Source organism: Sander lucioperca, chromosome 12 (assembly GCF_008315115.2).
Source record: "Sander lucioperca isolate FBNREF2018 chromosome 12, SLUC_FBN_1.2, whole genome shotgun sequence".
Lineage (NCBI taxonomy): Eukaryota > Metazoa > Chordata > Actinopteri > Perciformes > Percidae > Sander > Sander lucioperca.
In genome coordinates, this window is record NC_050184.1 from 5,694,910 (window position 1) to 5,707,686 (window position 12,777).

Below are 12,777 nucleotides of genomic sequence, written 5' to 3' on the forward strand. Positions count from 1 at the left end.
ACTTTTGATGCCAACTAGGTTGTGCATTGTAAGAAGAGTAGGCATAATGAGCTGTACAGCTTCAGCCTACACAGTTTTGGTCTGTCTATCTTGTTTTTGTTTTGCATTCCACTGTGTTGTTTGTTGGAAGTAGTTACATATATAAAACAGCTCTCAAGCTTGATTCTTTCAGTTCCATTGAAGATTGTAAAGCTTTATTATCTGATGTTTTTATGACCCTTGTCAAGGACTCCAACTAACATTTTTTTCCATTATCGATGGATCATTTTTCCAAAAAACAAGTTCTTTAAAACCAAGGTAACATTCAGCCTTGTTTTGTCCAACTAACAGTCCAAAAATTTAAGATATCCTGCAAAATAATATAAAACACAACCATTTGCTACTTTTGCTTGATTAAACAACTGTACTATGCTTATATATATATACATATATATATGGATCATACTGTACTTCTCACACTGGTAAACAAAGTCATTCATCAGGGCAGGGAATAGTTCAGGAAGTGTAATATGTATGTTGTGTAGGCCGGGCTTTTGTAAATGTTAATCTCAGCTCATTAACATTAACCACTGGGATTCTTTTTCTCTCTGCGAATCAACAATGCAGCCTTGTGAGAGGGCTTTTGCCAGATTGTGCATGAAGGGAGATCTTGGGGAGCTGAGCACAAGGAGACAGAGAATCAGAGAAATGCTGATCCAGAGGATAAAGGTGATTTTCTCTCCAAGCTGTTGGCAACTTCTACGCCTGTCAGTGGGACCTGATGTAAGATTAGTTGGAAGGGTAGAAAAGCAGAGCCATCCCTTCATGAGGAGCCCAGAGGTAGTGAGACACTAAGACCCAGTGGAGAGCAGGGAGGCTGGGTGCTGCCTGCCCACCCGCCGCCTGCCTGTCTGCTCTGCACGGCTCTGCAGTTGCCCTGGGCGCGTGCCGGTGACAGTACATGTGTGTATGAAAGTGTGTGTCCAATCTTTGTGCATTATAGGCTGGAAGAAAGGAGCCCTCTCCTCATTTTGTTTTGTGCCATCTCTCCCTTCTGCTCCTGCTCTCCCACCTGAATCGAAGACCTGGCTAGAAGACAGCTGAGAGGAGGGAGGTGTGTGTGTCTGGAGGAATGGGGAGGGGGACGGTCAGCTTGGTTGGGTGTGAGTTGATGACGAGATGAAAGGGGCCAGGTGAGGAGGAGACACAGCAGCGCCCCTCTCCTCTCTCTCTCTGTGATGTGGTGTGTCAGTGTGTGTTTGCTGTGTGTGGGGGAGAGAAAGCTAAACAGGTCGGCTCTCCTTCTGTAGACTGTGAACCTGCAGAGGAGGAAGCACCCCTCTCCAGACTGAGGTATGTTACTGACTTATCATCACACACATCTCCACACATACCTGTCCTGTTAGCGGAGTGTGTGGGGGAGATGTTTGTGTGTGTGTGTGTGTGTGTGTGTGTGTGTGTGTGTGTGTGTGTGTGTGTGTGTGTGTTTAAATATGGAAGTTGCTGGAAAAGTGGGTCAAGAGTAAAATCTGATTTGAGAGGACGATACTAGAGCCAGTGTTTTATTTCATCATATCACACCTCACATTATGTTTGTGTATCAATGTTAAAGGACACAGGTGTATGTTAATTTAAACTCCTGGGGCCTGTTTCACAAAACCAAGATAAGGGATTAAGCCGGGATTTATCAGTTATCCTGGATGATTTAAGCCTTGACTCGGTTTCACGAAAGTGGAGGCACATAAATCACCATGGAGATTTATTCTGTGCAGCTAGCCTGGTCCCAACCAGGCTAACAGCCAGGATTTATTTAATCCTGGAGCCTTTTCTGATCACCCAGCAGTGGTTTTACCCTATTGTTATCAGCCTGGATTAAAATACAACAGGTGCATATAGCTGTTCCTTTAAGTACTGTTATTATTTAAAGTTGTGACCATTATTTGTTTTAATAATTATTCATGTGACAGTTATATTGCTGTATGACGACTGCTGTTCATATTGTTAGTTTGATGAAAATATTATGACAGTTGTTGAGATAATTAGAAAATGCTGATAAAATTTCAAATGTGTTTTAAATTTTGTTACTAAGGGCAATACATACAATGTTTTACATTTCTATAGTTGACCAATGCACCTTGAATTATTTGAGTTGATTCATTTTTTTTTAATTCTTTAACAATAACGATCATGTTTGTTCCGCTGCCATGTGCACTGTATTTGGCATTCTTAGCACACAAATTGTGTTGTCCAGTAAACTGGGACTATAATTTGAGAGGATTGTACAATTTAAAGAACATGTCCTAATTGTACAATCCTCCCAAATTATAGTCTTAGTTCACTGGACCAGTAACTATCTAGTGATGTAGGCTACTGTACATTCATGTAACAACAGGGGGAGGACACCTCAATGGTTTTTGACCTTATATTTTGCTGGGGGGGAAATAACTGATGAATATACTCTGTTCCATTCATGTTTACAGTGTGCATGGAATTTCTCACTTAATTATCTTTATAGTTTCTAGATTTTAGAGTCCAATTTCTTCAGTGTCTTTATTTTCTATGTCCATATATACAAGGGAGCAAGGCATATAATATGTAGAGAAGGAAACTCGTCCTCTATAAAAAAAATAAAAAATAAAAAAACGCGAGAAAAAGCGCGGCAGATAATAGCGGACAGACTGAATGATGATCTAAAAATATACATTTACGAACTACTGCTCTTAACTGAAACCATTCAATGAGGCACTGTCATCTGCAAAAACGAACAGTTGTACACTTTGCATTAAACGCGAGCAGTGGAAGTTAATATGACTTAGGAAATGTATATTTTAGCCCATGAGGGAGAGGGAGGAACAGAACGAAGAGATATTTATGCATCATACTCTAGCGTTGTAGAAAATTGATCTTCGTGGTAAATTTCCTGAGTAACATTATCTTTTGCTTACTTTTAAGGCAAAGAGTACAACTGTTAATTTGTGCAAATGATTAGTAGCCTAATCTTTGAATGGAATGATTATGACGGTTTCAATTCAGAGCAGTGGTCAGTTAATGTATATATTCAGTCGGTCCGCGATCGTCTGCTACGCTTTCTCTCGCTGTTTCATTACAGCGGCCGTGTTTCTTTTCTTTTTATACAAACAATGTGTTTCACGTCATCATATTTCCACAAGAAACTGCTGCTCACTCTGTATAAAGTATGTACAATGCGTATTCTCCATTTTGGCATCAGTAAATCTGTGATCGACCTCGCGGTCTTTTGAGGAAAGCCGTGGACGCGCATCTATCTGAATTACTTCATCCTGGCTCAACCTAGTCGCTCCTCCTCAGCCTGGCTTGGCCCTTCGTGAAACGCACCAAGCCAGGATGCACAGATTAGACTAGGTCAAGCCTCGCTTTATCAGTTATCCTGGATTTATAAATTCTGCTTTTGTGAAACAGGCCCCTGGTTGTGACTTGCATGTTGCTGCTGAGGAGTGAAAGAAAACAACAGGCTAGTTTTTTCCTCGCAGTAAACACCGTGTCATGTGCATATTATTGGGTCATATGGCTACCAGCCGGCAGCCGGAGAGATTTTGCCGCAACCTTAAATTCTAGCTTTGTTTAAAAAAAATTGGATCTTCTCGGGCAGAGTTTGATTCTAAATTGTACTTCTCTCATTGGTTTGATTACATTAAATGGGAGGATGTGCTGCATGTGAGCCACTTAGTCCCTAGTTTTTCCTTTTATTATTTAAATATTTCTGTTTGTGTAGTTTCGACTTGATAAAATCAACTTTAAAACACTACATTTTAAACAAGTAACAGGCACATTCTTTTCAGTTTGTATCCTTTATAATGGCATTTTTGCAGGTAATAAAAGGCCCTTTGAGGGACTAGAACATTTCACTTAACAGAGTTGTGGTAATAACTGACTTGGAGGAAGAATTTAAATTTTGGTAGTCCTTAGAGCAACAAAATTACCCCGGACACCAGAGAGCAATAAAACAATCAATGCTGATTAGATGAAGAATCTCCAGAGGGCCGCTTCACAGTTGTTGACAGCATAGCTGAGATGTTGTTTATTGGTTATTTTATTGGGCTGAAGGTGACTATAACCCTTTGACCTATTCAGTAAAGGCCACCTATAGTATGCCTGCATCTGCCAGGTGATTGTCGTGCTCAATGTGCGTACATGGGCAGGAAAACAACAGGCAGGGATGAAGTCTGTTATACTTGTGATATGGAAAAAGTGCACATGCAGGTGTGCAGCATATGGAAATGTACCAAAGCCTTGCACGTTCCACAGCTTTTACAGTGTGTTGTGTCCAGGTAAGGTTATGACAGTAAACACAGCACAGGGCCTCTCCATGACTAAACCATTGGCCACACAAACACTTGAAGGTGCTCTGCCACCATTTACATGAATTTTTGATTATAATTTAATGAAGCTGCATAGGTTTTATTCAGAAGAGTATTCAGTCTTCCAAAATGTATTCTCTAAATGAGAACATCATAGGAAGCTTAACATTTAATTTTTTCATGTCATGATTGTAATATGAAAAGTGTTTATTGATCTTCTACTCCCATCACTTCAGACAGCATGGAGCTCTGTAATGCAGAGTTTCACAGTTCATTCGCTCATCCAGTTTGCTTCTTGACTCTGTTAAGAGGGACATATGGTCCACTCTGCGCTTTTAGCTTCTCCCTGAGGCACCGGCTGCCCTGAAAACAACACATCTGAGGGTGCAGATGTCAAATATGGAGTAAATTATGACCCAGGCTACAAGTGAGTGCAGACTGCATCAAGTCTGACGGTTTTACAGCTATGGCAGAAGAGCAACACGACAGCTCACAGCATCACAGCAACAGAAATAATGCCATGTTTTTGCAAAGGACTGCATTTTAAATGCCATTTGGACAAATAGTAGATTGCTTTAGAATTAATCTAAGTCTGCTTTGATTTTTTGAATTGCTTTTTATGGGTGGATGGACTAAGAAAAGAAGAGTATACTGTCAGTATTTGCAACAGATTAGATTGATGGTTTTTAGGGATTTTCTCTTTAGTCTGCTGAGCGTGTGTTTTTTGGGATGACAAATCGTTCAAGTTGTCATATTTCCAGACTACAACCTACTACCTAATATTTCATCAATGTTTTGGCTATATAATATTTAAAAGAAAAATGTAATTTTAGATGTTGTTTTTCATCATTTAGGGACCTACATATATTATACACTGTTATATTTCATGAACGCATCATGCCATGTTGTGAAAATTAACATAAAACCTTTCTCTTTTGTTTCAGATCTTTCCAACTGAAGGTCATTTTGGAGAGAGAAGGACGGCTTCACTTAAAGTTACAAGGAATTGCGTGAAAACTCCTGTGATCGTCTGCAGAGCTCCAGGCTAAAGTCTACCAGGTGTCAGGGCCTCTACAGTTCCAGCTGCCATGCCAGACACCACCGCCTGAGCTTCTCAGTGACACCCTATGACAGGGGAGGATGGGTGATGGGCCCGTGAAATTTAGCGGACTCTCTCCTCCTTATTCCATCCTCTCATGGAGCGCCCTGTCACACCGAACCCCTCCTGGAACATTTCTTTCTCCGGCCTCCCCATATTTCCAGCCTCACTGCACCCAAATATCTCTAACGTGACCCCGCCCGTTGCAAGCATCCGAGGTGGGGTGGATCTGAACCAGTCCTTGGCGCTGTGTGCTATGCTCATCATCGATGTATTGGCAGTGGTGGGAAACTTGGCTGTGATGATTGTCATCACTAAAACTCAGCAGCTGCGCAAGTTTGCCTTCATTTTCCACCTGTGTCTGGTGGACCTGCTGGCAGCGCTGGTGTTGATGCCTCTGGGGATGCTGTCAGACCGAATCCTTGTGGACGAGGCGCTGTGTCGGAGCTACCTCTGCTTGAGTGTGTGTCTAGTGAGCGCTGCCATCCTCACCATCTGTGCTATCAACGTGGAGCGCTACTACTATATCGTCCACCCCATGCGTCATGAGGTGAAGATGACAGTTGGGGTGGTGGTGATGGTACTAGTGGGAATCTGGATTAAAGCCATTGTCATGTCAGTGCTGCCTCTCCTGGGATGGCTGCTCCAGGGGAACCAGGGCGTGGGGACTCCTTCGGTCCTCATTCACGGTCAGAGACACTGCTCCCTCCACTGGATGGGAGGCCGAACCACACGGCTGCTTTTCATTGTGTTCTTTACATTTATCTATTTTCTGTGCCCCGTGCTTATCATTCTGGTGGTCTACTGCAACATGTTCATGGTGGCACGGGTAGCAGCCATGCAGCACGGTCTGCTTCCCACTTGGATGGACACACCGCAACAACGGTCCGAGTCCATCAGCAGCCACTCCACTATGGCGGCCAGCCTTGGTGGAACTGGTGCCCGCACCACCCCTCAGAGGACCTTCAGCGGTGGGAAGGCTGCGGTGGTCCTGGTGGCAGTGGGAGGACAGTTCCTCTGCTGCTGGCTGCCATATTTCTCCTTTCATCTCTACTCGGCTTTAGTGTCTACCTCTCCCACCTCTCTGGCCCAGTTGGAGGATGTGGTCACATGGATTGGCTATTTCTGCTTCACCTCCAATCCCTTCTTCTATGGCTGCCTGAACCGGCAGATTCGCGAGGAGCTGGGCCGACACCTGGCTTGCCTCTTCAAGCGGGCCGGGCCCAGCGAAGGGGAGCAGCTGCCGAGCCACGAGGCCTCTATTGAGGAGAACTTTTTGCAGTTCCTTCAGGGCACTGGATGCAATCTGGAGCCCTGCAACTCTCATAGCAGAGCCAGCCCAGAGGAGCCAGAGACTGAGGGCCTTCAGGAATCAGCTGTTCAGCAGAACACGCCAGCTGACTTCCACATCCCAGGGCAGATCCTTGAGGAAACCTCAGAGTTCATACAGCGGCAACAGTTGAACAATAAGCTACATGTATCAGAGAACTACTGCAAAACATAACCAGAGCTGTAGCTGCCTCTCATGTACTGTCTCTTTTGCCATCTACATATAATCCAATAAATATACTTAGTTTTACTCATATTTTCTAAGATTTGTTGAACGAATACATCTGTTGTTCGTGCTACAACAGTACTTTAAAGATCAAAATACAGTGAACTGCAAAACATGGTGACATTTTTGAAGAATTTAAGTTGTGTTTCAGAGAAAGACAAAGTCAAATATATATTTTGTGCATCATCTCACTCGTATCCCCAACAGTCATGGAGCATTACATGTTTTGAGAGCCACAGAGTCACAGGCTGTTTTTCTGTGGAATGTTAAAGCTAAGTTCCCACTACAGCAGATGGACACTAAACCCTTGTTGTGTTAATTACGGGTCAGCAATGTGACAAACATCACATCAACATAAAGAAGTGCTGAAACTCTGTGAGAGCAGAGGTGGGACACAGTTTTCAAACTTTATGGAAAACAACAAGAGCCATTAAATGAACATTTTGAGACAAATGCTCAGATAAATGTGAGTTTTGGAATGCATTCCTTGATTCATTCGTCATTAAAAGTTGGGTTCTCCATCAGAATATAATGTACAGTATGAAATTAGTCATAACACATCAAACATACTGTACTTCCATTTGCATTTTATCCTGTGGAATCTTTTATTATTGATATAACTTATGATCTAACCATAAAAACCACCCGCTGCACCTCTAGTTCATCTCCAACAAAGTGTTATTTTGTTGAACTGCCTGTTGGAAGAAAAACGTAAGAAAATGAGGAAGAGGTAAAAGAAAGAGTTGTAAGTTATTGTAGCTGTCGTTTGTTTAGGATCCTGGTTCCATCAAAGTGTATTTTTTCCACTTGCACAGGTTCTCATAACACCAAGGAATTAATGCAAAAAAAAATGTTTTCTTATTAGAAAGGAGTGAATATTCAGAGCCATTCTGTTTGAAATGTTCATTGTATTGAACAGGATTATTTCACAGCTATCACCTCCTCACCAAAATCATCTCAAATTGGTAGACTCGTGATTTCAACCCCTTCTACTCAAAGAACATTGTGACTGGTTTAATTTGTGTGACAGTGATGCTGTTAAGTATTTAAGCTTTTTAAAAACATCTGCTAACAGCGCAGTTAAACTGTTTGTTGAAACAAGGCTGGATGTGGACAGATTCAGACATCGCGACCGAGCAGTCCCCGTTACCCCGTGATGTCTGTGCTGTTTACAGGTAAACACGAGAGCAGTGTGAGCGCGCTTGTGTTTGTGCTCAAAACAACCAGGCTTGTTGTGGCTACACAGCAGCACACAGGTGAGACAATGCAGACATGGCAAGCTTTGCCTTTGGCCTCATTTAGCGAAACATGGAAGACTCTGGTGATACTTTCTCTGATCTCAGGTGGAATACAAACAGTTTGCACAAGTCACACAAGCAGTGACAAATGTTCCAAAGAAAATTACAGGGCACAAATCTCTTACTAAACACATGTTTGTCTCTTTTAATACTTGCTCTTTCTTGCTGCCTTCATCTATTTTGGACTGCTTCATACCGGACTGTTGGCATGATCACAAGACACCCAACACAAGGCGTGCAGGGAGGTTCATATTTAGCTGGGAGTCATAACAAAAAAAGGCCCCTTTGTCAGGAGGATACACACTGTTCTTAATTTTCTTGCTATATGACTTTGTTGCTGACTGTTTTTCAGATGGAGTCGTCATGTCATCTTGTTTAAAAATGTTTCTTTTGTGTCAACATGATGGTTCAGTATTGTGAGACGAAATCACTGCCATAATCCTCAATTTTCATATATCAATTTTTTATTAGTAATATTAAAACTACAAAAATACATTATTATAAGAATTATTGATATACAATTGTATGCAACAAAATAACATAAAACTACCTTTATTGATCCCACCAGCGTGCAGAAACAAAGGTTTAATCTCTTTAGTGGACTACAGATGGAAATTAGCCCCCGGGCTACAATCTGGCATTTTTATGTGTACTGCTGTACATGTTCATCAATGTGCATTGTCCTGAAATAATAAATAAAAATAAATTAATTAATTAGATAATCTGAGATCTATCTCACTGAGCATTATTGATCATCTCCTCTTTATGGTAAAATGTTGTAATACATTTAGTGATATTTCACACAGTCTGGAGTTATTACAGAATCACCTTACGCCCCTTAAGGTGATTGAATCCACCATTTATTCAGCAGGATTTCAGTTACCGTAGCAGCAAAATTGCCCTGACCAATCTGATTAAATGCCAAACTGTATCTCTGCCACCATCTGTTGATTATGAGGAGAAGTAAGCTGCTATGAAGCAAATGACATAACAACAATCCCAGTTTCACGAAAATTCATGGACATTGTCAGCTACAGTTTTTTTCACTGTAAATCATCAATATCAATATGTTCATTTTATTTTGTATCTTTTTTTTTTGCTGAAAAGACGGATTCTTAATTATTAGGGTTTGTTTTTCCCTTGTTAAGATTTCCCTGTGTTTTGTTTACCCATCAGTTGAAATCATTAAAGACAGCAAGAAGATTAACGTGAGTGTTGTGGTTGTTGTTGTTGCCGTCGTAGTTACTGTATCGAACATTTTCAGATCAATAACCGCATCTATCATATGATCAAGCCCATCAATCATCTCTTTCTCTCCTGCCTTCTGTGTGTGTGTGTGTGTGTGTGTGTGTGTGTGTGTGTGTGTGTGTGTGTGTGTGTGTGTGTGTGTGCGTGCGTGCGTGCGTGCGTGTTGTAGCGATTCTCGATAACTGAACTAACACCCATAGGCACTGACCACCTCTACAACTTCAGGTTCTACATATAATTACCCCAACTAAATGCACAAAACATTGTGGACTTTCAGTCTTTTCAATAAGTGCACTGATCGGTGAATCAAAGAAATTATCCCTTAAAGTTGTGGTAGGCACTTTATTTTCGGCGTTGTTGGGCAAAATCTCCATAATAATCTTATAGCATATGGTAATTCAAGTGGTCTGAGAGAAGACTAGACTTCTGCACCTCCTCGCTTAAGAAAATGTGGCCTGTGACGGAAGACTTTGGCCAATCTCAGGTCATTTCATAGAGAGAGAGGATTCCTATTGGCTGTTCAACAAATGCAGCTGTGCGTGCACACATCCCTTTTGTAAAAATGTAGTCCAGTGTATTGACCAGGGAGTGGACATTTACTGTGAAAACAGTCGGGAGAGCTGGTCTGCTGGGGTTAGCCTTTTGCCTAGCATGAACACCAGCTGGTTTGGCCTGTTTACGTTTCCTCTCACACTGCCTATGGCGTCTCCTCAGTTGGATGGCAGCAGCCTGCTACGAGCAGAGGCCGAAGCCGTGGCACCGCTTACAGCTGCCATCCGAACAAGGACACGACAGAAGCGGTGTGAGAGGAGGAGGAGGGGCTGGACAGAGAAGGAAACGGAGGAACTGCAGGAGGAGTAGGCCTACTCACTCTACTTTGAGTTTTTAAAAGGTTTTTTTTGTTAAATTCTGCCTCCCACAGCTTTAATGATTTCAAATATAAATCTTAAATCTGATGATGCAAAAAGCAGAATAATAGACATAGAAATTGAGGAAATAGGAAGGGATTCAAGATTATTTAGATGTGGATTGTGCATAAGAAATGAATCGTTTGTAAATCAATATTTCTAGGTTATGCTATATATTCAGTTTTGGCATGTAGTTTCAGTTGATATTTCACCAGAAAAATCCAAACAAAGATTCCACCATCCACCCTGCAGCTCGTACTCTATTTTCTTATTATCCTAATCTTCTAAACCTCTCCTGTGCTGCTCCCCATCGGACAGAGTGACTCATAGCTTTCATGTTGAGCCATGAAGGGCAGCTCCCGCAGCGCAGAGAAACAGTTCAAACAGCCTGACCTTTGTGATGGGATTCGACACGCCCAGTGAGAGTGCTCAAGGACAGATGCTACCATCATGTCATTCTGGGGGCCACTGGGTGCAGAGCACAGTCATTCAGTGCATAGGCGTAATAATCAAAACTGCCCATCTTATCATAATGATGAATGAAAAATATTAACTGTTTAAAAAACATCCCAAAACATGTGTGGTTTTGAATCTGAAAGTTTTGAACAACACAGGAGAATAATATTTCCCTTTACATAATTAAAGGCACACTATGCAAGATTTGTACCTTAATATAACAGCTTCGAAGTTATTTCGATGGTAAACAAACTCGTAGCAGGGCGAATCATCCCAATAGCAAAGCAGGGGAAGGACTCCGCTGAGAAAACCAGCAATGCAAGTTTAGGAGGTGGCGCCCCGCTAAATTTCGCGAGAATCACAAATTGCTTTAGAGAACAGAACCTTTTGGACATCGGCACCAGATATCTATTTCGAGTGTCTTTCATTATACGCGCAACATCCTAGATGACATAGCGAGACCGCCGGGCTCTAGCTAGCACACAAGCCACCTCTACCGATCCTGTATCTCTCCAATGCCAGATCCCTGGTGCATAAAACGGACAACTTAGAATCACAACTTGCTGGAAATCGCTATGTTTTCATTATCACTGAAACCCGGCTTCACCCGGGGATACCCGATGCTAGCATGCAGCTAACAGGCCGCACTGCTCCACTGGGACAGGACTGAGGACTGTAAGCGCAGAGGAGGGGGGCTCTGTATGTACGTGCATGAGAACAGGTGTAATAACAGTACAATTATAGATAAACACTGTTCCACTGACCTCGAGTACATGTCTGTAAGATGCCGACCCAAATTGTTGCAGAAAAATTCCCCACAATGCAGGAAATGAAGTGTTTGATGCTCAAAATTTCTTTGGGGGGGGGAAACCCCAAGAACCCCCGTTTAGAATTTGTTCAATGATGAAGCAAACGGCCTCGCAAGATAGGTGGAGATCTCAACCCCCCCAAAGTTGACCCAAAGTTACTCCCTTGATTCAATGGATGAGTTGGGTGTGTTTCTTATAAACTAAACGCCTAAAAAGAGAGCTGGGATCATCTAAGAGGTCACAAATGGGTTTGAAGCTCCCAGACCAAGAAAACAAGCCTATCTGTGAGTAACGAGTATAGAGGCAATGAAAGGTCTCCCTCACTAGATCAGAGAACTCAATCACATGAATTTCTCACTTAGGGCCTACTTTTAAAATCCTGACAAATCAGCTGTTGCCTCGGTAACCTGCTGATGACAGCGCTGATCGGTTTGTTTGGCAGGAGGAGCAGGAGATTGGAGAAAAAGGAGCAAAGATGGAGATTATTGTTACAGACATAAAGTAATAAATAAAGACATAGGGCTACTATATAGTGGTTCAAAAAGTGAGGTATGGGGACCTTTGATTGGTCTATTAATTAATGAGCTGTTCACTATTAGCAATTCAAAATGCAATTTTTAAATAACTTTATTGGTTTACTGGTATTGGAAATCAATTTCTAAATCTACATAATACATTCTTTACTTTCCTACATTTAAAGTGCACCTTATTAGGAAGTGGTACTAGTATGATTCACAGCTGCATTATCAACCAGAAAGCTGTATCAACTGACAAAGAAGACTATAATATTTCATCATGACTGGCAGGTGTAGAAGGTGGATAAAACAATGCATGTTGTGAAAAGGGTGACATTAAAGCCAATGTGGAGAGAACAAAAATAGAATTACCTGTTATGAAAGGTTTCTTGTTGCCATAGTAACATGATGTCAAATAAAATTTGTCCTATCCATTTGTTCACAGTCTGACACAAATACTGGTGAGGTTAATTCAGAGTAGGCTATTCATAGTGTGCGATATCACATGAAATCCAATAACCCATGGTCTTCTGTTCATATCTCTACATGTTTGATGGACTCAAAGTTGCCACT

At 41.8% G+C, this 12,777-nt stretch overlaps 1 protein-coding gene across 1 annotated transcript; it reads left to right on the forward strand.

The window, feature by feature from the left end:
• Positions 1–532: 532 nt before the first annotated feature.
• On the forward strand, positions 533–8,968 carry gpr61 (G protein-coupled receptor 61). Its single transcript, XM_031286877.2, has 2 exons — positions 533–1,332; positions 5,261–8,968. Exon 2 carries the CDS (start codon positions 5,513–5,515, stop codon positions 6,917–6,919), a length of 1,407 nt encoding a protein of 468 aa, XP_031142737.2. The 5' UTR covers positions 533–1,332; positions 5,261–5,512; the 3' UTR covers positions 6,920–8,968.
• Positions 8,969–12,777: the final 3,809 nt, after the last annotated feature.